Source organism: Lytechinus variegatus, chromosome 17 (assembly GCF_018143015.1).
Source record: "Lytechinus variegatus isolate NC3 chromosome 17, Lvar_3.0, whole genome shotgun sequence".
Taxonomy (NCBI): Eukaryota; Metazoa; Echinodermata; class Echinoidea; order Temnopleuroida; family Toxopneustidae; genus Lytechinus; species Lytechinus variegatus.
In genome coordinates this window covers 8,105,794-8,125,554 of record NC_054756.1, presented here as the reverse complement: position 1 = coordinate 8,125,554, position 19,761 = coordinate 8,105,794, and the positions used below count along the sequence as shown (strand labels likewise).

The window sequence follows — 19,761 nt, the reverse complement described above, 5'->3', positions numbered from 1 at the left end:
TGGCTCTAATCTTGACCAATTAAGCCCACGATAAGTTTTTCACTCTGAGAGCTCAACAGTTCAGCGCAGTCATGGCTGTCCACTGGGGCGGAGTCGCAGGGATGGTCTTCTTCTACTTGGTCATCCTCGCTGTGGGCCTGTGGGCCTCGAAGAAAACAAGGGGCGGTGGCGACACCGAACGTGTGATGGTGGGAAACCGGGACTTCGGCTGGTTTGTGGGCCTGTTTACGCTGATTGGTGAGTTAAAGGAGGAATGGGCGGGGTAGGACATTGACCACGCCCAATCGCATGTGCATTTTCCTATACCGTGTCACTATGGAGCCAATCTGTTATTTCCCGCCAAAGTGATGATTTTGTTTTGCTGTATTTTGAAGCCAATAATCGATAACTCTTTCAGGACATAAATACGTGTACAGAAAGTCATTGGACGTATGGTAGGTCCTTTTAACATTTATTCCTCTATCTTGATAAAAAAGGAAGAAATGTTAAAAGGGCTCGTCGCTGAAAGCTCCGTACGTGACTGTGCGACAACTTGCTACTGCGCATGCCCGACGAACTTGGATTGGTTGTCCTACACAAGTATGCCTAAACCTACAATTGGCATTTAACGTATTATAATGGCGGTAAAGGGAAAGTTCACACTGTCACTAATCTGGATCATTTAAAGCAAAAACAAAAAAAAAAAAAAACAAAGAGAAAAAAATGAGGTGAAGATTTGATGAAAATTCATTACAGAACAAGAGTTTAGATTTTTTTCTCACATCATATGGAGCAGCCCCCAAAGATCATGCAATATATTTTCTCTAAACTCCATTTCTACCGCACAAGTAAAGTTTTTCATTACTTTTCGAAAATCGCCCTTTTGAAATTGATATCTCACGACGAATGGAGGAGCTGGTTGTCTGTGACGTCATAGAATCAAAACTTTAAACATTTAAACTCTACTATATTATGACGGATTTTCATCAAACTTTCGCAAATATTTCATGCTTTTTTTCTGCTTTTATTCAAACCAATTTGTCAGGGGGAACTTCTTCTTATTAGAAGATATACATTGACCATATGAAACCGGTTTCGAATGTGATGAAAATTATTTGGCATGGCTACTTTGACCTGGGACATCCCGGTTGGTGTGTAAAAAAGTAATGAAATATCCCAATGCACACAGAAATGAAGGATTTTGGTTTAAAAAGGCGTGCTAATTTTGGCAAATCATAATTTTCATTGTGATTCCTCAATATCCGACCGATTCAATTTTTTTTACAAGCAAATTAATTACAGAAGAAATCATTCATGTTAAACGATTTATGTCTTTTTTTATATCTGAAAATAGCGATTTTTCCAAAATCTTCCAATAAATATGTACCTATCACCTTCTCTCAAATACTGACAAATTCTCAATGGCTTATGCATAACCATGATTATTGACCGACATGTACGGAGGTTAAAATCTCTCCCCCCATTTTTTGCTTTAATGTTTCCACTCTCTTTCCATGATTTCAACAGCCACTTGGGTGGGAGGAGGTTACATCAATGGCACAGCCGAAGTAGTTTTCACCCCAGGGTGGGGTCTTGTTTGGGCCCAGGCACCGTGGGGGTACAGCCTTAGTTTCATAGTAAGTAAGTACATTTCATTTGCTGACTTAATTATGTATAGCAATGGTTTAAGTCTAAGCTTCGACTTTTTATCTACAAACACAAACTTCGCAATTCGTTTTTTTCTGAAATTTTGGGATGGACACAGGTAAAAAATAAAAAAATTGACAAGCCCCCCCCCAAAAAAAAAAAATTATCAACCTAAATTTTAGAAGGGATCACCAAATTTTTTTGAGAAGCCAAAAAAAATATATATGTATATATATATATATATATTTTTTTTTTTGGGGGGGGAAGGGAACTACAAACATTTTTTTTCGGGGGGGGGGGTGTTACACCCACAAATGTAATAATCGCCCACAAATGTAATAACGCCCACAAATGTAATAACACTTTACCCACAAATGTAATAATTTTTGATCGCCCACAAATGTAATAATACTTTACCCACAAATGTAATAACGCCCACAAATGTAATAACACTTTACCCACAAATGTAATAATGCACTTTACCAACAAATGTAATAATGACTTTACCCACAAATGTAATGAATTTGAAGTGATTTTTGGCGAATTCGTTCTAAACTAATATCCTATAGTAATGCGTTCATATAGCACAAAAATTCAAAGTCTTTTTTCCAGACCCGGTTAATGAAATATTACAGTACAACTTCAAGTCTTTTTCCAGACCCGGTTTTTCAAAATTATAATATACGTCCAAAGTCTTTTTACCAGACCCGGTTGTTTCAAAATTATGATATACGTCCAAAGTCTTTTTTCCAGACCCGGTTAATTCAAAAACTATAATGCAAGTCCAAAGTCTTTTTTTTCAGACCCGGTCGTTTCAAAAGTTATAATATACGTCGGTGAGGGGTAAGGACAACACTCTAAGCCCAAGCATTTTAAGTGGGTTTAATTTTGAAGATTGGTCTCAGCTGTCATTTTTTCAATATTTCTTTATGTTTTAAATAACCGGGTCCACACGAAAGACTAAGCGTAATACTCGTGTTATTCCACAAGAATAAGAATATGAGTCTTTTGTTTTTAGGATTGTTTAAATCATTTTTAAATCACCGAGTCTAGAATAAAGACAACGCTCTAAACATGTGCTTTTCTACATGCATGGTCTTAATTTGGAGGATTGTTGGTTCTTAGATTCGTTGTTGGGGGTTGAGTTTTATTGATTTTTTATTCCTGAAATAATTGTGTCTGGAGGAAAGTCGTTCTTCGACAATCGGTCTTCATGTTGTTTCACAGTAATTAGATTATTGGGTATTCGTTTTAGAATATTTGTAAAAACTATTTTATTTTTCAAATAGTAACCAAGTCTGGAGAAAGGATGTCTGCTTTACCCACGCGTTATTACAATGTTTTGTAGGGGTAGTAGTATTATTTAAAAAAAGACATAATTTTACTGGGTGAGACTTTGAAAATTTGGTCTTAGATTTGAAGTTTTTCAGTTACTTTTTTTTAATAGCCGGGTCTGGAGGAAAGAGTACGTTTTAAAACTCGTGTTATTCCACGAGAACAAGAATATAAGGTCTTATGTTAGAATATTTTTTTTCGTAACTGTTTTAGGTCTGGAATAAAGACAACACTCTAAACCTCTTTTAAAACAGGTTCTTAGGTTGAAGGTTTGTTTGGTCTTAGACTTTGATTTTTTTTATTCTTACTATTAGCGTTTTTTAAAGAAAAAAATGGTCGGGCCGAAAGACTACACTATATCCAGCATTAATACGATTATGGGGTCTTTATACTGTTTTTAAACTGTTATTCATAATGTTTAAATAACAGATAACCGGGTCTGGAGAAAAGACTACGCTTGATTCTCAATTTACTCTTAGTGCACATATTCACAATATACACCGTATAAGTTGAAATAACAACAAAGACATTAATTCCACCAGTTTTAATTAACTGGGTCTGGAGAAAAGACTAAGCTCGATTCCCATTTTTTCCACAGGAATATCATTATCGTATCTTAGTTTGGACTTATATTATAAATTTTGAAATAACTGGGTCTGGAAAAAGACTTTGGACTTATTAAAATTCTTGAAACAACCGGGTCTGGAAGAAAGACTTTGGATTTATATTATAATTTTTGAAACAACCGGGTCTGGAAAAAAGACTTTCGACTTATATCACAATTTTTGAAACAACCGGGTCTGGAAAAAAAAAGACTTTGGACTTTTATTATATTTTTTTAAACAACCGGGTCTGGAAAAAAGACTTTGGATTTATATTATAATATTTGAAATAACCGGGTCTGGAAAAAAGACTTTGGACTTGTACTTTGATGATTTTTTTTAACCCGGTCTGAAAAAAAGACTTTGCACTTTTGTGCTATATGAACGCATTGCTATAGGATTTTGGTTTAGAACGGATTCGCCAAAAATCCCTTCAAATTTATTACATTTGTGGGTAAAGTCATTATTACATTTGTGGGCGATCAAAAATTATTACATTTGTGGGTAAAGTGTTATTACATTTGTGGGTAAAGTGTTATTACATTTGTGGGCGTTATTACATGTGTGGGCGTTATTACATTTGTGGGTGCAACAGGGGTCCACCTGAATTTTTTTTGGGGGGGACGCAGGAAACAAAATTGACAAGCCCCAAAAAAAGAAAGAAAAACGTTATCAACCAAAAGTTTAGGGGCGGACCATCATAATTTTTGACAAGCAAAAAAAAAAGGTTGGGCCTATCAAAAAAAAATTAGGGGGGGGGGGAGACATGTCCCCCCTCCGCTTCCGCCCCAATGTTTTTCATTATAGGAAGCATATAACATTTCATTGGGAGAGGAAGCCCATCGTTTGTAGTTGTGGCTGCTATTATGGAGTTTTCGTTCCGCAACGAACGGAAGGTGCAATTACACAGAAACAGTTTTGTCAAATCCCCTTCATGACGAAAAGCATCGGCCCACCTGCATAATGTTTATGTCGCGTAGTAACCACATGATCTTCCTAACTGTGCCATTAGAAATGACCGTTCCTTTACGATAGTCACTTGAAAAGATATAATGAGAAGTTCTATTTATCTCTCTTCTATTTTCAGATGGGATTTTCTTTGCTAAGCCGATGAGGGCAGCAAATTACATCACAATGATCGACCCATTTCAAGAGAAGTTCGGTAATCGAATGGGAGGGATCATCTTTTTATCTGCCATTACAGGGGAACTTCTTTGGTGTGCCGCCATCTTAGCTGCTTTAGGTAATGCGAGTCTATTCTCGACGCCAATAAAAATGAAAGTTTTCATAGAAAGTTAAAGATGAAATGAGCTTTCTAAATCTGTATACGTAATTGAGAAGAAAACTATATTTGTGAATTAATAGAGCCGCATGTCAGAGGGACATTTTGGGGGACGGGCTGTAGAAGCACCCATCAGGAGTTGGAGCTAGCTATTGGAGGTGCCGTGGCGGAGTGGGCTAAGGCGCCCGACTAGATAAATGAAACCAAGCTTCGACCCCAAGATACGGCACCTATGCCAGTGAGCAAGGCATTTAAGCAACCTAGTGTGTTCTTTTATCCTACATTCAAATAAATGGAAAGCTGTACGCATTCTCGTTAACTGTATTATATGGGCATGCACTTCGTTGAAAAATAGATATTTCAAACGCGCGCCCGCGCAGGCTTACTCTCACCCACACAAAACACACACATGGCATACATTCTAAACAAATTTGTTCATCCATTTCCTTTTCTTGCTCCCTCTCATTCTCTTTAAATCTTTTTCTTACACATCTCTCATCCATCTTCTCCTGGCTGTCTCTCACACATTCCCCCTTTTCTCTCCCATCTCCAATTTCCCTTTATTCTTCTTTACCACTTTCCCTAAACTCTCCCCCATCTCTCTCTCCCCCTTTCTTACCACAGGATCAACGATCAGTGTTATCCTGGAGCTAGATCAGAACCTATCCGTTATCATCTCAGCGTGTATCGCAGCTTCTTACACACTCTTTGGTGGGCTTTTCTCTGTGGCTTATACCGATATAATTCAACTAGCTTGTATTTTTATTGGTTTGGTAAGTTATACCTCGTGATACTAATTAGATAAACGTACTGCTATTACTACTACTACTACTTCTGCTACCACTACTACTACTACTACTACTACTACTACTACTACTACTACTACTACTACTACTACTACTACTACTACTACTACTACTACTTCTAATACTTCTAATACTTCTACTAATACTACTTCTACTACTACTACTACTACTTCTACTACTACTACTATTTCTTCTTCTACTAATACTACTACTACTACTTTTACTACTACTACTACTTTTGCTATTACATCCTGGGAGCATTTCATGAAAGGACATGTCGGACGTTTTCTTCCGACAATTCCCTATTTGTCCGACATTCACCATAGCAACAGTGCCTCTCAGCCAATCAACATCAGGAAAAGATATCAGATCTCACAACGTGTCGGGTGAAATTGTTGACGAAACACTCCCCTGATGCTGTTGCTATAGAGTTACTACTACTCTGGTCCTGGTGATGCTGCCACTTCAATAACTACTCCTACTCCTGGTTTTACTAAACCTACTCCTGACGCTGCTGTTCCCGCATTTTACAGTAACCATGGTAATTAAGCGGCCTACTTATTAACTGCAACTTCAAAAATAAAAGCAACACCACCAAAAGAAATATTGATAATTGATAACAAAGATTCTAATGACCATTATTGCAATGATGATAATCACAATAGTAGCGATGATTATAATGATAATGATAATCATAATAATAGCGATGATTATAATGGCAAAAATAATGCTATTGATTGTGACGATGATAGTGGTAATAGTGTTGATACAAGTGATGATAACCTTCAATCACCTCGAGCATTATGGCACACTGCTAAGCAACACGGATCGCATATTCTAACAGCCGATTACATTTAAATATGCACTGTGTAACAATATCATTTCACCTTTTCCTTTCAAAACAGTGGTTCTGTGTACCATTTGCACTCACAAATGAAGCAGTGGCGCCCCTGCCTGAGACTTCAGACAAGTGGATCGGCGAGTGGGACAACAAATTCATAGGGCAATGGTTCGACAGCTGTTTCCTCCTTGTAAGTTGGCAGAATGACACAACTTTGTTTCTAGTTTGTTTAGTTGTTCACTGATCACTGATCTGTTTCATTAAAGTTGCATGGGGAATAATCACCCCGTGGTTTTGCAAAACTAAGGTTTGGTTCTTGATAGTAAAAACACATAGGTAACATTAGAATTATACATCCATGTCAAGAAAAGATGCTAGTATTTCATTTATAATAATGATTTATGATAAGGATTCGTATTCATTCATGTATGAAGATTTATGGTCGATCAATAATGACTTAACCCATTTTCATTATTATTATATTCTTGTGATCACTAAAGTAAAGTTCATTGAAGTTTTTGATTGAGCACATAATACGCCTTAATTATTACGGTTCATATTATTTTACCATGCAATATTTTTACATGCATACTTCGCATTTAAATTTATCCATTGAATTAGTACACAAGTGGCCGACAAGATTCTATATACTCATATTTGGTTTATAAACAGTTCATCTAATCAGTATAGACGAAGTGGCATAAGACCAAATAACTAATCGTACTTACCAGTATTAGACCAAATGACACTTTACTGATAATAGACCATTCGGATATTAAAAGATTGGAGTTGCTACTACCCTGTTTGGCGTTCAACGATTAAAGGGATAGAGCCTCGTCGATCTGGCGCTGAACAGCGGCTGCCGGGCCCACGATCAATGGGGAAAAGCAAATTTTCGGAGTATTTCATTTCGTGTCTATTTCGAACAATAAAATATGGATTTTCGTTTTCCTTTTTTTTCATTTTCATAACAAAATTTAGATCTTTGGAGGGGTTCCCTGGCAGGCCTATTACCAGAGGGCTCTATCGGCAAAGACCCCAGACCTTGCCCAAAATCTCTCAATCGTTGCTGCATTTGGATGCCTTGTCCTCAGTATACCTGCATATGTTCTGGGGGCTGTTGGAGCCAGCACGGGTGAGGGATTTCATTTACTCATATTAATTTAAAACATTTATCGGAGCTAATAATAATCATAATAATGATAATAATAATTATAACAATAAAAATCCCAATAATGATAATGATAAATAACGGTAGAAATAATTATACTACTACTACTACTGCTACTACTTCTACTACTACTGCTACTACTACTACTGCTACTACTACTACTTATAATCATAATGGTAATAACTATAACAGTCATTATTACTATAGTCATAATAATGGTAATAATAATGAAATAATATACAGTTCTTGTGTAACGCATATACCATTATAATACGTCTCTCTGCGCTTTTAAAGCACTTGGATATAATTTTCCTGGCACTGGTCTGGCGGTCTAGAGTGCGCAGAAGCTTTTTTTTTTTTTTAGAAATAAATGCCTGCCAGGTACCGATTTTCTTCTCCTGAGCTGAGACCAGCACATTGTTGATCTGTATTGTCGGAGGAAATTACGTAATGTCTGAGGATCGAACCGAGAAACTGTAATTCAAAATGCTCCATTCGTTTTTGTATTTGCTTTACTCTTCGGTCTCCTTTTTCGCCTTTTGATAATAAATGCGCTACGCGCGTTTCGCGACTTTAACATAAAAAGAACCATTATCACCATATGCACATTGGTGTAGTTTAGTGCCGGGCTATAACGGGTTTTATCTTGTCTTGTTGTGTTCTTTGAGGCTTCTCACGACCAACATGACCAAATGTATGCCTGTGAACGAGGCACCTACATCCACACTTCGTCACCCAAACGTTACTTGATACATACAGTATTTATCATCTTAGGTAGTTTCTAAATGATTTCGTCGTTGGAGATGAGGGACACGTTTCACAGAGGCTTGTAATATTGCCAACCCTGCTATTATTGTTACTATATTGTAACTGTACTGTACTTTTTCCATTGTCTAATTGTTGTAACTAGACATATACAGAAACCATCTGAACACTCGATTTGCGATTGGCTACTTAGCCCTGAAACCACAGTCACGAAATGACTATAGTTGAAAGGTTTTATGAAATGGGTCCTCAATCCGCGAAAGGGTCCAAACTTACTCACTGTATTCTTTTAATTAGATGTCCTGAATAGGCATGGCCCTGGGTTTTTTCTTGCTTCTTTGTCAAATTACAACTAGCATTCCTTGTAAGATATCGTTCTGATGCTTTGCGAAAGGGACCTTATTTTGGGCTATCGTTGAAGTTACTGTTGATATCTTTATGATAATAATAATAATATGTCCATTCAAATAGCGTACATGTAGTTACTATGTGCATATACTCAACTGCGCTTTGATACTTGGTATCATTCACTGTAAAAAATGAAGTGCTAATTTAGTACTATAAAAGTGCTTGTATAGTGACTGCACTTCGAGTGCTGATTTTCTAATTTAAATTTGAACTAGAAAACAAGAACTGGTAGTGCAGTCACTGCAAACACTGGAAGTGCTAAATTAGCACTTCAGTGTTATTACCCCGGCTTTATCATATATCATATCTTTATCATATGTGCAGACTGGAATATGACGAACATACCTCTGAACAGAACCGATCCATACGAAAATCCAGGGATCGTTCTCCCGGCCGTTATCCAGTACCTCACCCCTCCTGTGGTCGCCTTCCTCGGACTAGGGGCGATCTCCGCCGCGGTGATGTCGTCCACCGATTCGTCCGTGCTCGCCTCCAGCTCCATGTTTGTGAGAAACGTCTACAAGAATATCATCAGACCAAGGGTAATATTAAGTTGGTATTTTGTTGGGTTGCAAAGCTGACCCCCTCTCCCAAGAAAGAAGATATTTCAAACAAATCAAAGCTCTGGGGAGCGTTTCATGAAAGGATTTTATCCGACAAGTATTGTTTTATCCGACAATTAGCATGGTAACAGTACCTGCCAGCCAATCAGAATCAGGGAAAGTTGTCATATCTGACAACTTGTCGGAAAAAAATGTTGATGAAACGCTCCCCTGATGTCCTTCTGGTGTCAGTATTTTACAGGACTGTTGTCGATGTTATAAATGTTACACATATCGAATTATGTAAAAAGAAATGTGAGAAGAGTCAGTGCTAATAACTAGCTAATAACGCTGCGCGCGCCGAGATCCCACCATACGAGTCATTCAGAGTCTGCATAGCGGACTAGTGGAGCAGGGGGTGGGATGTCTATGCCTATTCTAGTTTTACTAAAATACAATTCCATTTTTTAATAATAACAAGTGGAATGCCTCTGGCGGTCTCACCTGCATCACGCGAATTGATATAGCAGCAGTGCTGATTTTGAAAACTACCATAACTCGCACAAGATGTTTAGTGATACTTGGTTACTCTTTTTTAAACGTTTTATGAACTAGACCAATACACTTACAAAGATATGATAGTAATTCAACAAATACCCCCAACGTGGCCAAAGCTCATTGACCTTACATGACCTTTGACCTTGATCATGTGACCTGAAACTCGCACAGGATGTTCAGTGATACTTGATTACTCTTATGTCCAAGTTTCACGAGTCAGATCCGTAAACGTTCAAAGTTATGATGGTAATTCATCAGCTACCCCCATTATGGCCAAAGTTCATTGACCTTTAACCTTGGTCATGTGACCTCAAATGTGCACAGGATGTTCAGTGATACTTGGTTACTCTTATGTCCAAGTTTTATGAACTAGACCAACACACTTTCAAAGTTATGATGGTAATTCAACAAATACCCTAATTTGGCCAAAGTTCATTGACCCTAAATGACCTTTGACCTTGATCATGTAACCTGAAACTTGTACAGGATGTTCATTAATACTTGATTACTAGTATGCCCGAGTTTCATGAATCAGATCCATAAACTTTCAAAGTTATGATGGTAATTCAACAGATACCCCCAATTCAGCCAAAGTTCATTGACCCTAAATGACCTTTGACCTTGGTCATGTGACGTGAAACTCATGCAGGATGTTTAGTGATACTTGATTAACCTTATGTATAAGTTTCATGAACTATGTTCATATATTTTTTAAGTTATGACGACATTTCAAAAACTTAAACTTAGGTTAAGATTTTGATGTTGATTCCCCAAACATGGTTTAAGTTCATTGACCCTAAATGACCTCTGACCTTGGTCATGTGACATGAAACTCAAACAGGATGTTTAGTAATACTTGATCAATCTTATGGCCAAGTTTCATGAACTAGGTCTATATACTTTCTAAGTTATGCTGTCATTTCAAAACCTTAACCTCAGGTTAAGATTTGGAGTTGACGCCGCCGCCGTCGGAAAAGCGGCGCGTATAGTCTTACTCTGCTATGAAGGTGAGACAAAACGCATTACAATCAGCCTTTTACGATGTTGATACCAAATTTCACATATTCTTTGCTTTAACCCTAGAGACATTTTCTCATCTGATTTCATTATAGGCCTCAGAGCGAGAAATGATGTGGGCCCTACGTGCCTCCGTGATCGTCGTTGCAACCATTGCCACCGTCATGGCCTTGACGGTAAAGTCCATCTACATCCTCTTCGTCCTGTGCTCTGATTTCGTCTACGTCGTGCTCTTCCCGCAGTTCGTGTGTGTTATACACGTCCAGAAATCCAACACCTACGGTTCGGCCCTTGGCTTCGCACTCGGACTTCTTCTGCGGCTACTTGGTGGAGAACCCGCGCTCAGTCTACCATACATCATCCACTACCCTTATTTCGACGAGAAGCTCGGGCAGCTTTTCCCTTTTCGCACCTTAGCCTGTATGGTATCGTTTGTCGTCATCGTCGTCGTCTCGTACACCACAGACTTCCTATTCACACGAGGCCACATTCCCCCTCGTTACGATGTCTTCAGATGCGTAGTCAATAAGGACTACAAGGAGTATGTCCGACCCGATGAAGAGGTCAATAGTCACGGGGTACAAGCTTTCGAGATCATTGATCGTAAAGACACTTAAGCATTGATTTGTAATTAATATGGCCAATTCTTGTTATTTCAGGTGAAACCAGGAAACAATAGCAGCAAGGGTAATGATAAAAAAAATCTGAATAGGTAAGGTATAACTAAATATAATGACAAAAGTTTTAACAATCTTGATTGATCTACGAAAACCTCGATGTGTTTCCCTACTTCCTGCGCTGTAAATTGTACGTAGGCCTTTTGCATTAAAACTTACCCAATTTTGAATAATTCACACTCATTATTATCGTTTGTTTGTGCTTCAGTATTCATATTCCCCTTTTCACAGAGAGGTTTTAAATCCATCTACCGGTCACACAGGGGGAACTGACTCCAGACCGATTTAAGCTATATTACTACAATGTTCGATTTGGATCCTTTTTTTGGTGTGGCTGTAATCTGTAGCATATGGAAATAACCGTGTCCATCTGGATTGCTGGCTGAATATTTCCTTTACGTGCCATGTTTATACTCTATATCTATTATTTGTTTAGAATGTTATGTCTTTTTGCTATCTTTACCATATTCACCCCCCTAAAAAAATCAATGAAAACAGTAATTACCCACATGGGAGTCGCAGTCAAGTTGTTCTGACTCTTGTCTCTCAATCAGAGGGTCGAGGGTTCGAATCCCAACCATGGTGTGTTTGTTTACCCCCCCCCCCACTTTGTGCTGCACTCATCCCAGATGGGGTGAGGGTACCTGACAGGACTAATAAATTGAATGCATCGAACGGTGGAAGGCAGTTCGCGCTATTAAAGCACGGGGTATACATCTCGAAATAGATAGATATATGACGCTGTATAAAAATTTTACGGTGAATAAGTTAAAGGAGAATGAAATATTTGAAAAAAAGATAACTTATGTGTAAACAGAAAAATAAAAGAAACAGATCAACGACAGTTTGAGAAAAAACGGACAAATAATGAGAAAGTTAGAGCATTTGAATATTGCGATCACTAATGCTATAGAAATCCTCATATTGGCAATGCGACAAAGATGTGTGATGTCACTTCTGAACTACTCTCTGATTACTTTAGTATACATTTTACTTAAACTGCCTCTTTTATCACATCTATCGGTAGATCCTGTATTCTTTGTATAGGAAGACATGTGCTACAGATGTTTCAAAGATTGTTATGGATAAAGAGTTTGGATCACCATAAGAAAGAGCAAAAAAGAGACATTTTGGGAGCATTTCATAGTCAATCAAAGGGAAAGTTGTTCACATGTGACATCACACATCTTAGTCGCATTGCCAATTCCAATCTTAATAGGATTAGTGATCGCGATATTCAAATGCTCATAAGCTTATCATTATTTGTCCAATTTTTCTCAAGCTTTCTTTATTCTTTATTCCAAAGGTTTCATTCCCTTTAAAGTATCTAAAATGTTCATGTAGAAATCCTTTCTTAAAAGGGTTAAATGGATATTCTTTAATCTTATTGCCAGATCATATATATATATATATATATATATATAATTTATATATATATATATATGTATGTATATATCCCTCTTATGAATATTCATGAGCATTCTAGATAAACGATTGGTCAATTCGCGATCATGTGACAAAGTATAATTTCAATAGGAAAGCCGTTGCTGCAAGTAGCTCAGAATAGTATTCTTCGAGCTCCGTCTATATTTCGATATACTTTCATGGGGAGAACTGCACGTGCTCATGCTCGATATGTTCCCTGAACTTTGAACTGCGCATGCTCCCTGAGCCGATATTCGCGAAAATAAATAAATCAAATTAAATACAGATTAATGCGTATGCAAGAAAAAGACAACGCATACAACGATAAATGCAATTCGCAATGACATCTTAATCATATTAATGAAAATACATGTAAGTCGCGTTTCTATGATCAAATTTGATCTTATGAAATATAAGACCATATCAACTGATTGTGGTAATGACATGCCCTTATCAATGAAAAAAAACCCTCCCTTTTTTTTTGGGGGGGGGGGTTGGGGTAGATACTTAATTTTGGTTTTATTTCATGGGATACCAAAAATATTCCACTCGTTTCGGCCAATATTTCACTCATCTGCGATTCGTAAAATATTAGCCTTGATAACTTTCGGAATATAATGTGGTATTCCATTCCGATCCATCCAATATAATAGAAACATTCGATTTGAAGCTTTACAACAATTACTTCTTGGAGTGCAGCTTATTGTGTCAAAATATCAAATCCGTAAGACTTTTGTTTCAAGATTATCTTTAAAAAACAGTTGGACTTGGAAAACAAAGAAGTATTGAATTTATTCCATTTACTGTCTTTAGTTTCCCTTATGAATGTAAAAATATTTTCAATATGATACTAAACACCCCCTAAGTTTTACACTTGTGCTTTTTGATGTTTTCTTATATATATATATCAACAATAAAAACATGAATGTTTGTTTATTATTTGTTTGATGTGTGTGCATTTTTCTTTTGCAAAATATACAATTCTCATTTATGTATGAGCAAAATGCTGAAAATTCCATCGAAATCGGATAACAAATAACGAAGTTATTGAATTTTAAAGTTTATCAATATTTTGTGAAAACAGTTATATGCACATCGTCATGAATAATCATTAGGTGGGCTAATAATGTCACATCCCCACTTTCCTTTATCTTGTGTCATTACATGAAATCATAAATGTTTCATATTTCATACTTGTGTAAATGATGTTTCTCCATTATGATGAAATAATGTAAGTTGAGGCATTAAATAACTAAATGTAGTTAATCAGTTTTCAATCCTTGGTAGAAAAATTTGAATAAACATCATTTCAAACATGTTTAATAAAATACAAAAGAACAAGTGGGGATATGACATCATCGGCCAACCAATGAATATTCATAAAGACACGCCGGAATAATGCGAATCTTTGAAATGCAAAATCTTCGTTATTTGTTTTCCAATTTTGATCAAATTTTCAGCATTTTGCTTTGTGAATTTTACTCTTTTTATTGTGATAGAAATATCTTAAGCCTGTACCATCCCCTTAAGTGCGACTTAAATCATGCTTAAATCTTTGTGAAACACCCCCCCTGGACTCTGGACAAACTACATATTTGCAGTTACGTAGGACAGCCAGTTGTTCCGGTTTACCAGATTTTGACAAAGAACTCTCAGTTGTTCATTTTGATTTGGCTTGTATTTTCAATAGATTTACTATGTTCTTGGATTCGTTGTGCGTGATGGTGCGAAAACTCGCTATTTGCCAATTCCGTGAAATTATCAACCTTTTTGTACATCCGACCATTGAGCTATTAACACCATGATCCGACCATCGTCATGTTTTACTTCACTTCGTAAAGTGACCAAGGCATGGTCGTTTGATAGCATTACATATTGTCATAAGAACCAGAATTCAGAGACAGAAACTTACATTGAAGGCCCACATACATTGGGTCGGACGTACGCCTATAATACATAGATTATTTTATGGAATTGCCCTAATGTGACTCATATGTCAAGTAAATTTCATTCTGTTGCTATGGTATTGTATAAAGTCTTCTGAATCTGTTGTTTTCTCGGTCCTGATCCTCAAGTGGATAGTGAACATCGTCAACTGAAAACTGTTGTGGAATAAAAATAAATTCATGTTTAATCTTATATTAAAGTTTTGGGTGCGCAGACACGGGGCTACCCTTCATACGGACGGTTTTGGTTAAGAATGAATTACGGTAGATGTCATTGTTGAAGAGAAAGAGAGAGAGTAAATATGGTATATGAGTGTATTTTTAAGGTAATACCAATGCCGTTGGATCAATATTTGTTTACACGGTTCTCTTACTTCAGATCTATTTTCCTTTTCCTTTTCTCTGCAGGATACATTAATAATCTTTCTTATAACATGGGTGTGTGTGTGTTAATCCAAAATGGTAAACCTCTGCATATACATGTACGGTGCAGATATTCGTGCACTCAAAAGGGTGCACATTATTTTGAACCATTTCTACATCTGGACGTCTTCAGGTTCAAAACGTGCCTACCTGCACTCATTAAGATGCAAAAAGAATTCCAGAGTAAAAAAAGAAAGAAAAAATCCAAAAGTGTAACAGTTAGGAGTGCAACATGGAATCTTTGGATATGATTCAATATGCATGGTAGGTTTTACTAACGTATATGGTACCTTCTTTGCTATGGCTAAACCCTGCTGTCTTGGTATAGCTGGTATGAAAAAAAATGTAATTGTATCATATACAACGAGCGCTTCGGGCGACGAGCTCGGATACTAAACAGTAATTATATTGCTAATAACAAATCTTAATGTCAATCACCATAACAACCATGTCAACAGAGTATAAGAGGTTTATTTTTTTGCTGAGAGGCCCCTGCCCTCTTGAGTTTTAATGCAATGAACTCCAGTGCTATTATATTGGAAAAGATTTTATTGGGAGATAATATAATCTTTATATCACACGAAACCTGTAGTTTCCAGGGTTTTCCGTTTCCTAATTTCAAAAATAAAGACATAAAGTCTGCACTAGACGCTTTGATTTTTAATGTTGAGAATTTCACCATGAGTTCGGAACTTCTCATTATAATTTCTGGTTTTAGTCATCATTATTATCTTGCACACAATAAACACGGCCGTTATATTATATATAGTAAAAAGTTTGAATTTTGTATGCTCTTACCTTTTCTGTTGTCCAAAACAATTTATAATTTCAGATTCTATGTGAAATTTTCATATGGTTTATAGCTCTTTCTGTGTTATACATTTCCTAAAAAAACCAATCTGAATTAAGGAACCCTAAAACATTTAAATTTGTTCTGAATAGTTCCTCCAAGTAGTGTATAGTATCGATACATGTGATTATTAGGGAATGTTATAGGTTAATACTGTAACAAGCATGACAAGCGGAGCGCCTTTGGCAGTCTCACCTGCATAACGCAATTCAATATAGCAGAAGTGTTGACTTTGAAAACTAAGGCAAAAAGAAGCTGCTGAAAACTGCTTATCTAAAAAAAAAAGAGCCAATGGAGTAAATTAGAGAGTCAAAAGGGGCCTAAGCTTTCGATCCTAGCAGAATCTTCGTCGGAGGCAAAAAACTTTGAAAACTACTATAAAGTAAGTATTTACAAAACACACCAAAACAATAGATTCAGTGGACTGAATCCATTGTTCCCCGGCTCCAACAGGCCGGCCAACAGCGGACCAAAAAACCGTAACTGCTATTGTATTCACTCAAAGTAAAAACGTATCTTTAGTTTCATTAAATCGTTTCTGATTATACTTTAAACTTAGGTGAAAACTTATTTCTGCTTTCAAATCTTTCAATAGATGGTTTCCATGTAACACATGTTTCTTTTTATCATTACATTCTTTGACATAATTCTTATATACAGTATATTGGGCATAATTAAGGATGAAATTGACGAGTTTTGTTTTTCGGTTGCCTATATCATATCCTATAATAATCGTTTTTTCATTAATGTCAATATCTAGGCCAAAAATATTCCGAATAAGACACGAAACTGTTTTAAAAAAAACCCTCACTTTTTTTGCATGTCAATAAAAAATTACATATAGTTTCCTTCCAATTGCAAGTACGACATAAATTATCATTCGAAATTCCCCATTTGCATAAATTGTCTTTACTGGGCAATATTCTGTGAAAAAGTTTAAAATTAAATTGTTTTAATTTATTGTCATTAATCTGCTGAAATTTGAATTTAAATACTTCACTCCAATCAAATTCGTTTGACAAGTCTAAACGTTCTTGCTAGAATGTAAACAAACGGGTTCTTCTTTATATTTATCCTAACAAATATAGTAGTGTTTAGGTGACATTTTCTCGACATCTATTGAGTCACCTGTTGCTAACTCAATCACATTGGGTTCTTCTTTTTGTAACCGTTGTTGGGTTCTTGTATTACGTAATTTCTCTCTCACAAATAATAATTTCATTAAAAAATGTCCCACATTTGCAAAGTTTTTTTGCTCATTAGAAATAAAACTCCTGGAATATTTTGGTTTCCCTTCGAATATAACATGAATGTATTTTTTTTCAGGATCCAATTTCCTTTCACATAAATATGAATGCAACACATATATACATTACAGGCAGAACGGAAAACAAATCTTGACTAATTAGTTCATGCACTTATCTGCTTATGTCGTGACCCGAGACTATCACGTTCTTGTATTTTATGTTCCATTTACATGAACCATAAAGTATACAGTATTCCCCTCCATCTTACCACTTTTTTTTACCGAATAGGAATTCTGGTCTTCAACGACTTTTGTGCTTGCTGTCACCATGGAAACAATAAGTTAAGGGGTTTTGCCATTTAAAATGAGGTTTACAGGTTAGAAAGTCATGGTGGAAGTTGAAATGGGAATCTAGTTTAAAGAGAGGGGTGTTTGAAGAGAGAAGAGAGCAGTATGGGAATGACATTGGTGTAAGTGAACAAAATATGACAAGCAGCATTGAGAAAGTTTGAAATGTCATTGTTTTTAATTATCAAAGTATCAATCAGTGCAACCTCGGGAAAGCAGGCGCAGAGGTGATGTATTCGCCACGGAGGTTAGGGTTATCCATTATTTTGCCCCAATATAGGTACAAAATGTATAAATTACACATTTCTAGGGAATGAAAATACTCTGGATGATGCTTCATCATGTTTTATTTCGATTCGCCTCTAGTAGAAAGGTGCTTCAGAGAACACTTCAGTTTCCGGAGGAAAAGAAAGGATAACATCATGACAATTACAGAATAATAAAGAAGTCATAGACGAAAATTGGTGAATCAAGACAGCAATTTCGTCCTTGATTCTGGACACTAATAGATGCAGTTGCCATTTTTATTTATTTACTCTGACACTAGTCTGCGGTTCAATCACAAATTTTCGATAAAGACTTATAAGGCTGTTTCTGTTTCTACTACGGTAACCCCCGTAGGAATTCGGCAGGACAGTATTTTTGCTGGTAAATAACCAATTACCTAGGAAACATTTTACGTCTAGGTTAATCAGTCATAGCGGCTCGGGCTGACCATAATAGACGGTCTATATTATTCTCGGGCCTTTTTATCAAATAGGAAACAATGGCAGAGTGGGGATTTGAACTCACAACCTTCCGATCATAAGTCCAATACTCTAACCACTGAACCACACGACACGTTGTGACTTGCAAACTGACTGGCATGTAAGACAACAAACTTTCTTTGTTTTGTCGAATCCACCGTACGTTTCTGAGCGGGAACCCCCTATGAGCTATCAAAGACGAAACTTCAGACTCACCAAAGTGCGCGCGCAAAGGATCAATACACGGAAAGGTTAAATTGCCCCTCCCCTAAGGTCGCGTGATCGTTTTCTTTATCAAATATTTATTGCCGATGTACGTCGACGAGAAATAAGTGATTCGTCAAAGACTGAGACAAAAGTGCTAACACAGACGGAGCGATGGGTACTCGTTGCCTCTTTGCCTCAATCGGCTTAATATTTGCCGTTATCATTTATAGTAAGTATAGTCATGATAGTCTACTAATTGCTTCTCAAACGAAGATAAGAAAGGGATCAGGGAAGTGTCTTCGTCTTACAGACTAAGCAATTTAAAGTATCAAAAGTTCCGTTTTTTTCCTAGGCCAACAAAGGATTTGCAAAAAAAGCTTGGGGTATAATGCAATACGTCACAAAGTTTCTCGTTATTTACCACTTTGTGCCTGTGGAGTGACATATTACTGGGGGCTAAATCGTATTCCTAGTCACTTTCGAATTCCATCAGTTAAGGACAAAAATTATGTCAATGTTAATTAACTTCTCATTGAACATGTTGAATGTGGAATTTTGTCTGAAGTGTTTTCAACATGTTCATTTTGGCCATTCCAAACATGTAAAAACAGAAAAAGCGTTGGTAGACCTCTGTATATTTAGCATAGCATGGCGAGTCGTGACCTTGTGTTTTTGTCTCGAAAAAAAATTGCATGTATAAACACACGTTGGGCCCCCGTGGGAGGGCACTTCCATTAACGAGTGGATACCATGTGCGCCCATGGGGTCTCGAAAAGCACCCTAAACACGTATTTTCCATATTCTGAAAATGCGCCCCTTAACAAGTATTGGCGTGTGAAACCCTATACCCTTAACAAGTATTGGAAACAAAACGATAGTCTTGGCAAGTATTCCCTGAATTGACCCCCAAACAAGTACGATATTTTATTGTATAATATAT

General features: G+C 36.8%; 1 protein-coding gene across 1 annotated transcript; it reads left to right on the top strand.

Annotated features, from left to right (window-relative positions):
- Positions 1-12,409, top strand: LOC121431127 (high-affinity choline transporter 1-like). The gene is made up of 8 exons (XM_041628630.1): positions 1-237; positions 1,507-1,620; positions 4,651-4,806; positions 5,470-5,618; positions 6,557-6,682; positions 7,474-7,627; positions 9,161-9,378; positions 11,049-12,409. The coding sequence occupies exons 1-8, from the start codon at positions 72-74 to the stop codon at positions 11,568-11,570; spliced, it is 1,605 nt and encodes a 534-aa protein (XP_041484564.1). The 5' UTR covers positions 1-71; the 3' UTR covers positions 11,571-12,409.
- The last annotated feature ends 7,352 nt before the right edge of the window (positions 12,410-19,761 follow it).

Coding starts and splice junctions, on each gene's coding strand:
- LOC121431127 (XM_041628630.1), top strand. CDS start 72: ATGGCTGTCCACTGGGGCGGAGTCGCAGGGATGGTCTTCTTCTACTTG. Junction 238..1,506: donor GGGCCTGTTTACGCTGATTG/GTGAGTTAAAGG, acceptor TGATTTCAACAG/CCACTTGGGTGGGAGGAGGT. Junction 5,619..6,556: donor CTTGTATTTTTATTGGTTTG/GTAAGTTATACC, acceptor CTTTCAAAACAG/TGGTTCTGTGTACCATTTGC.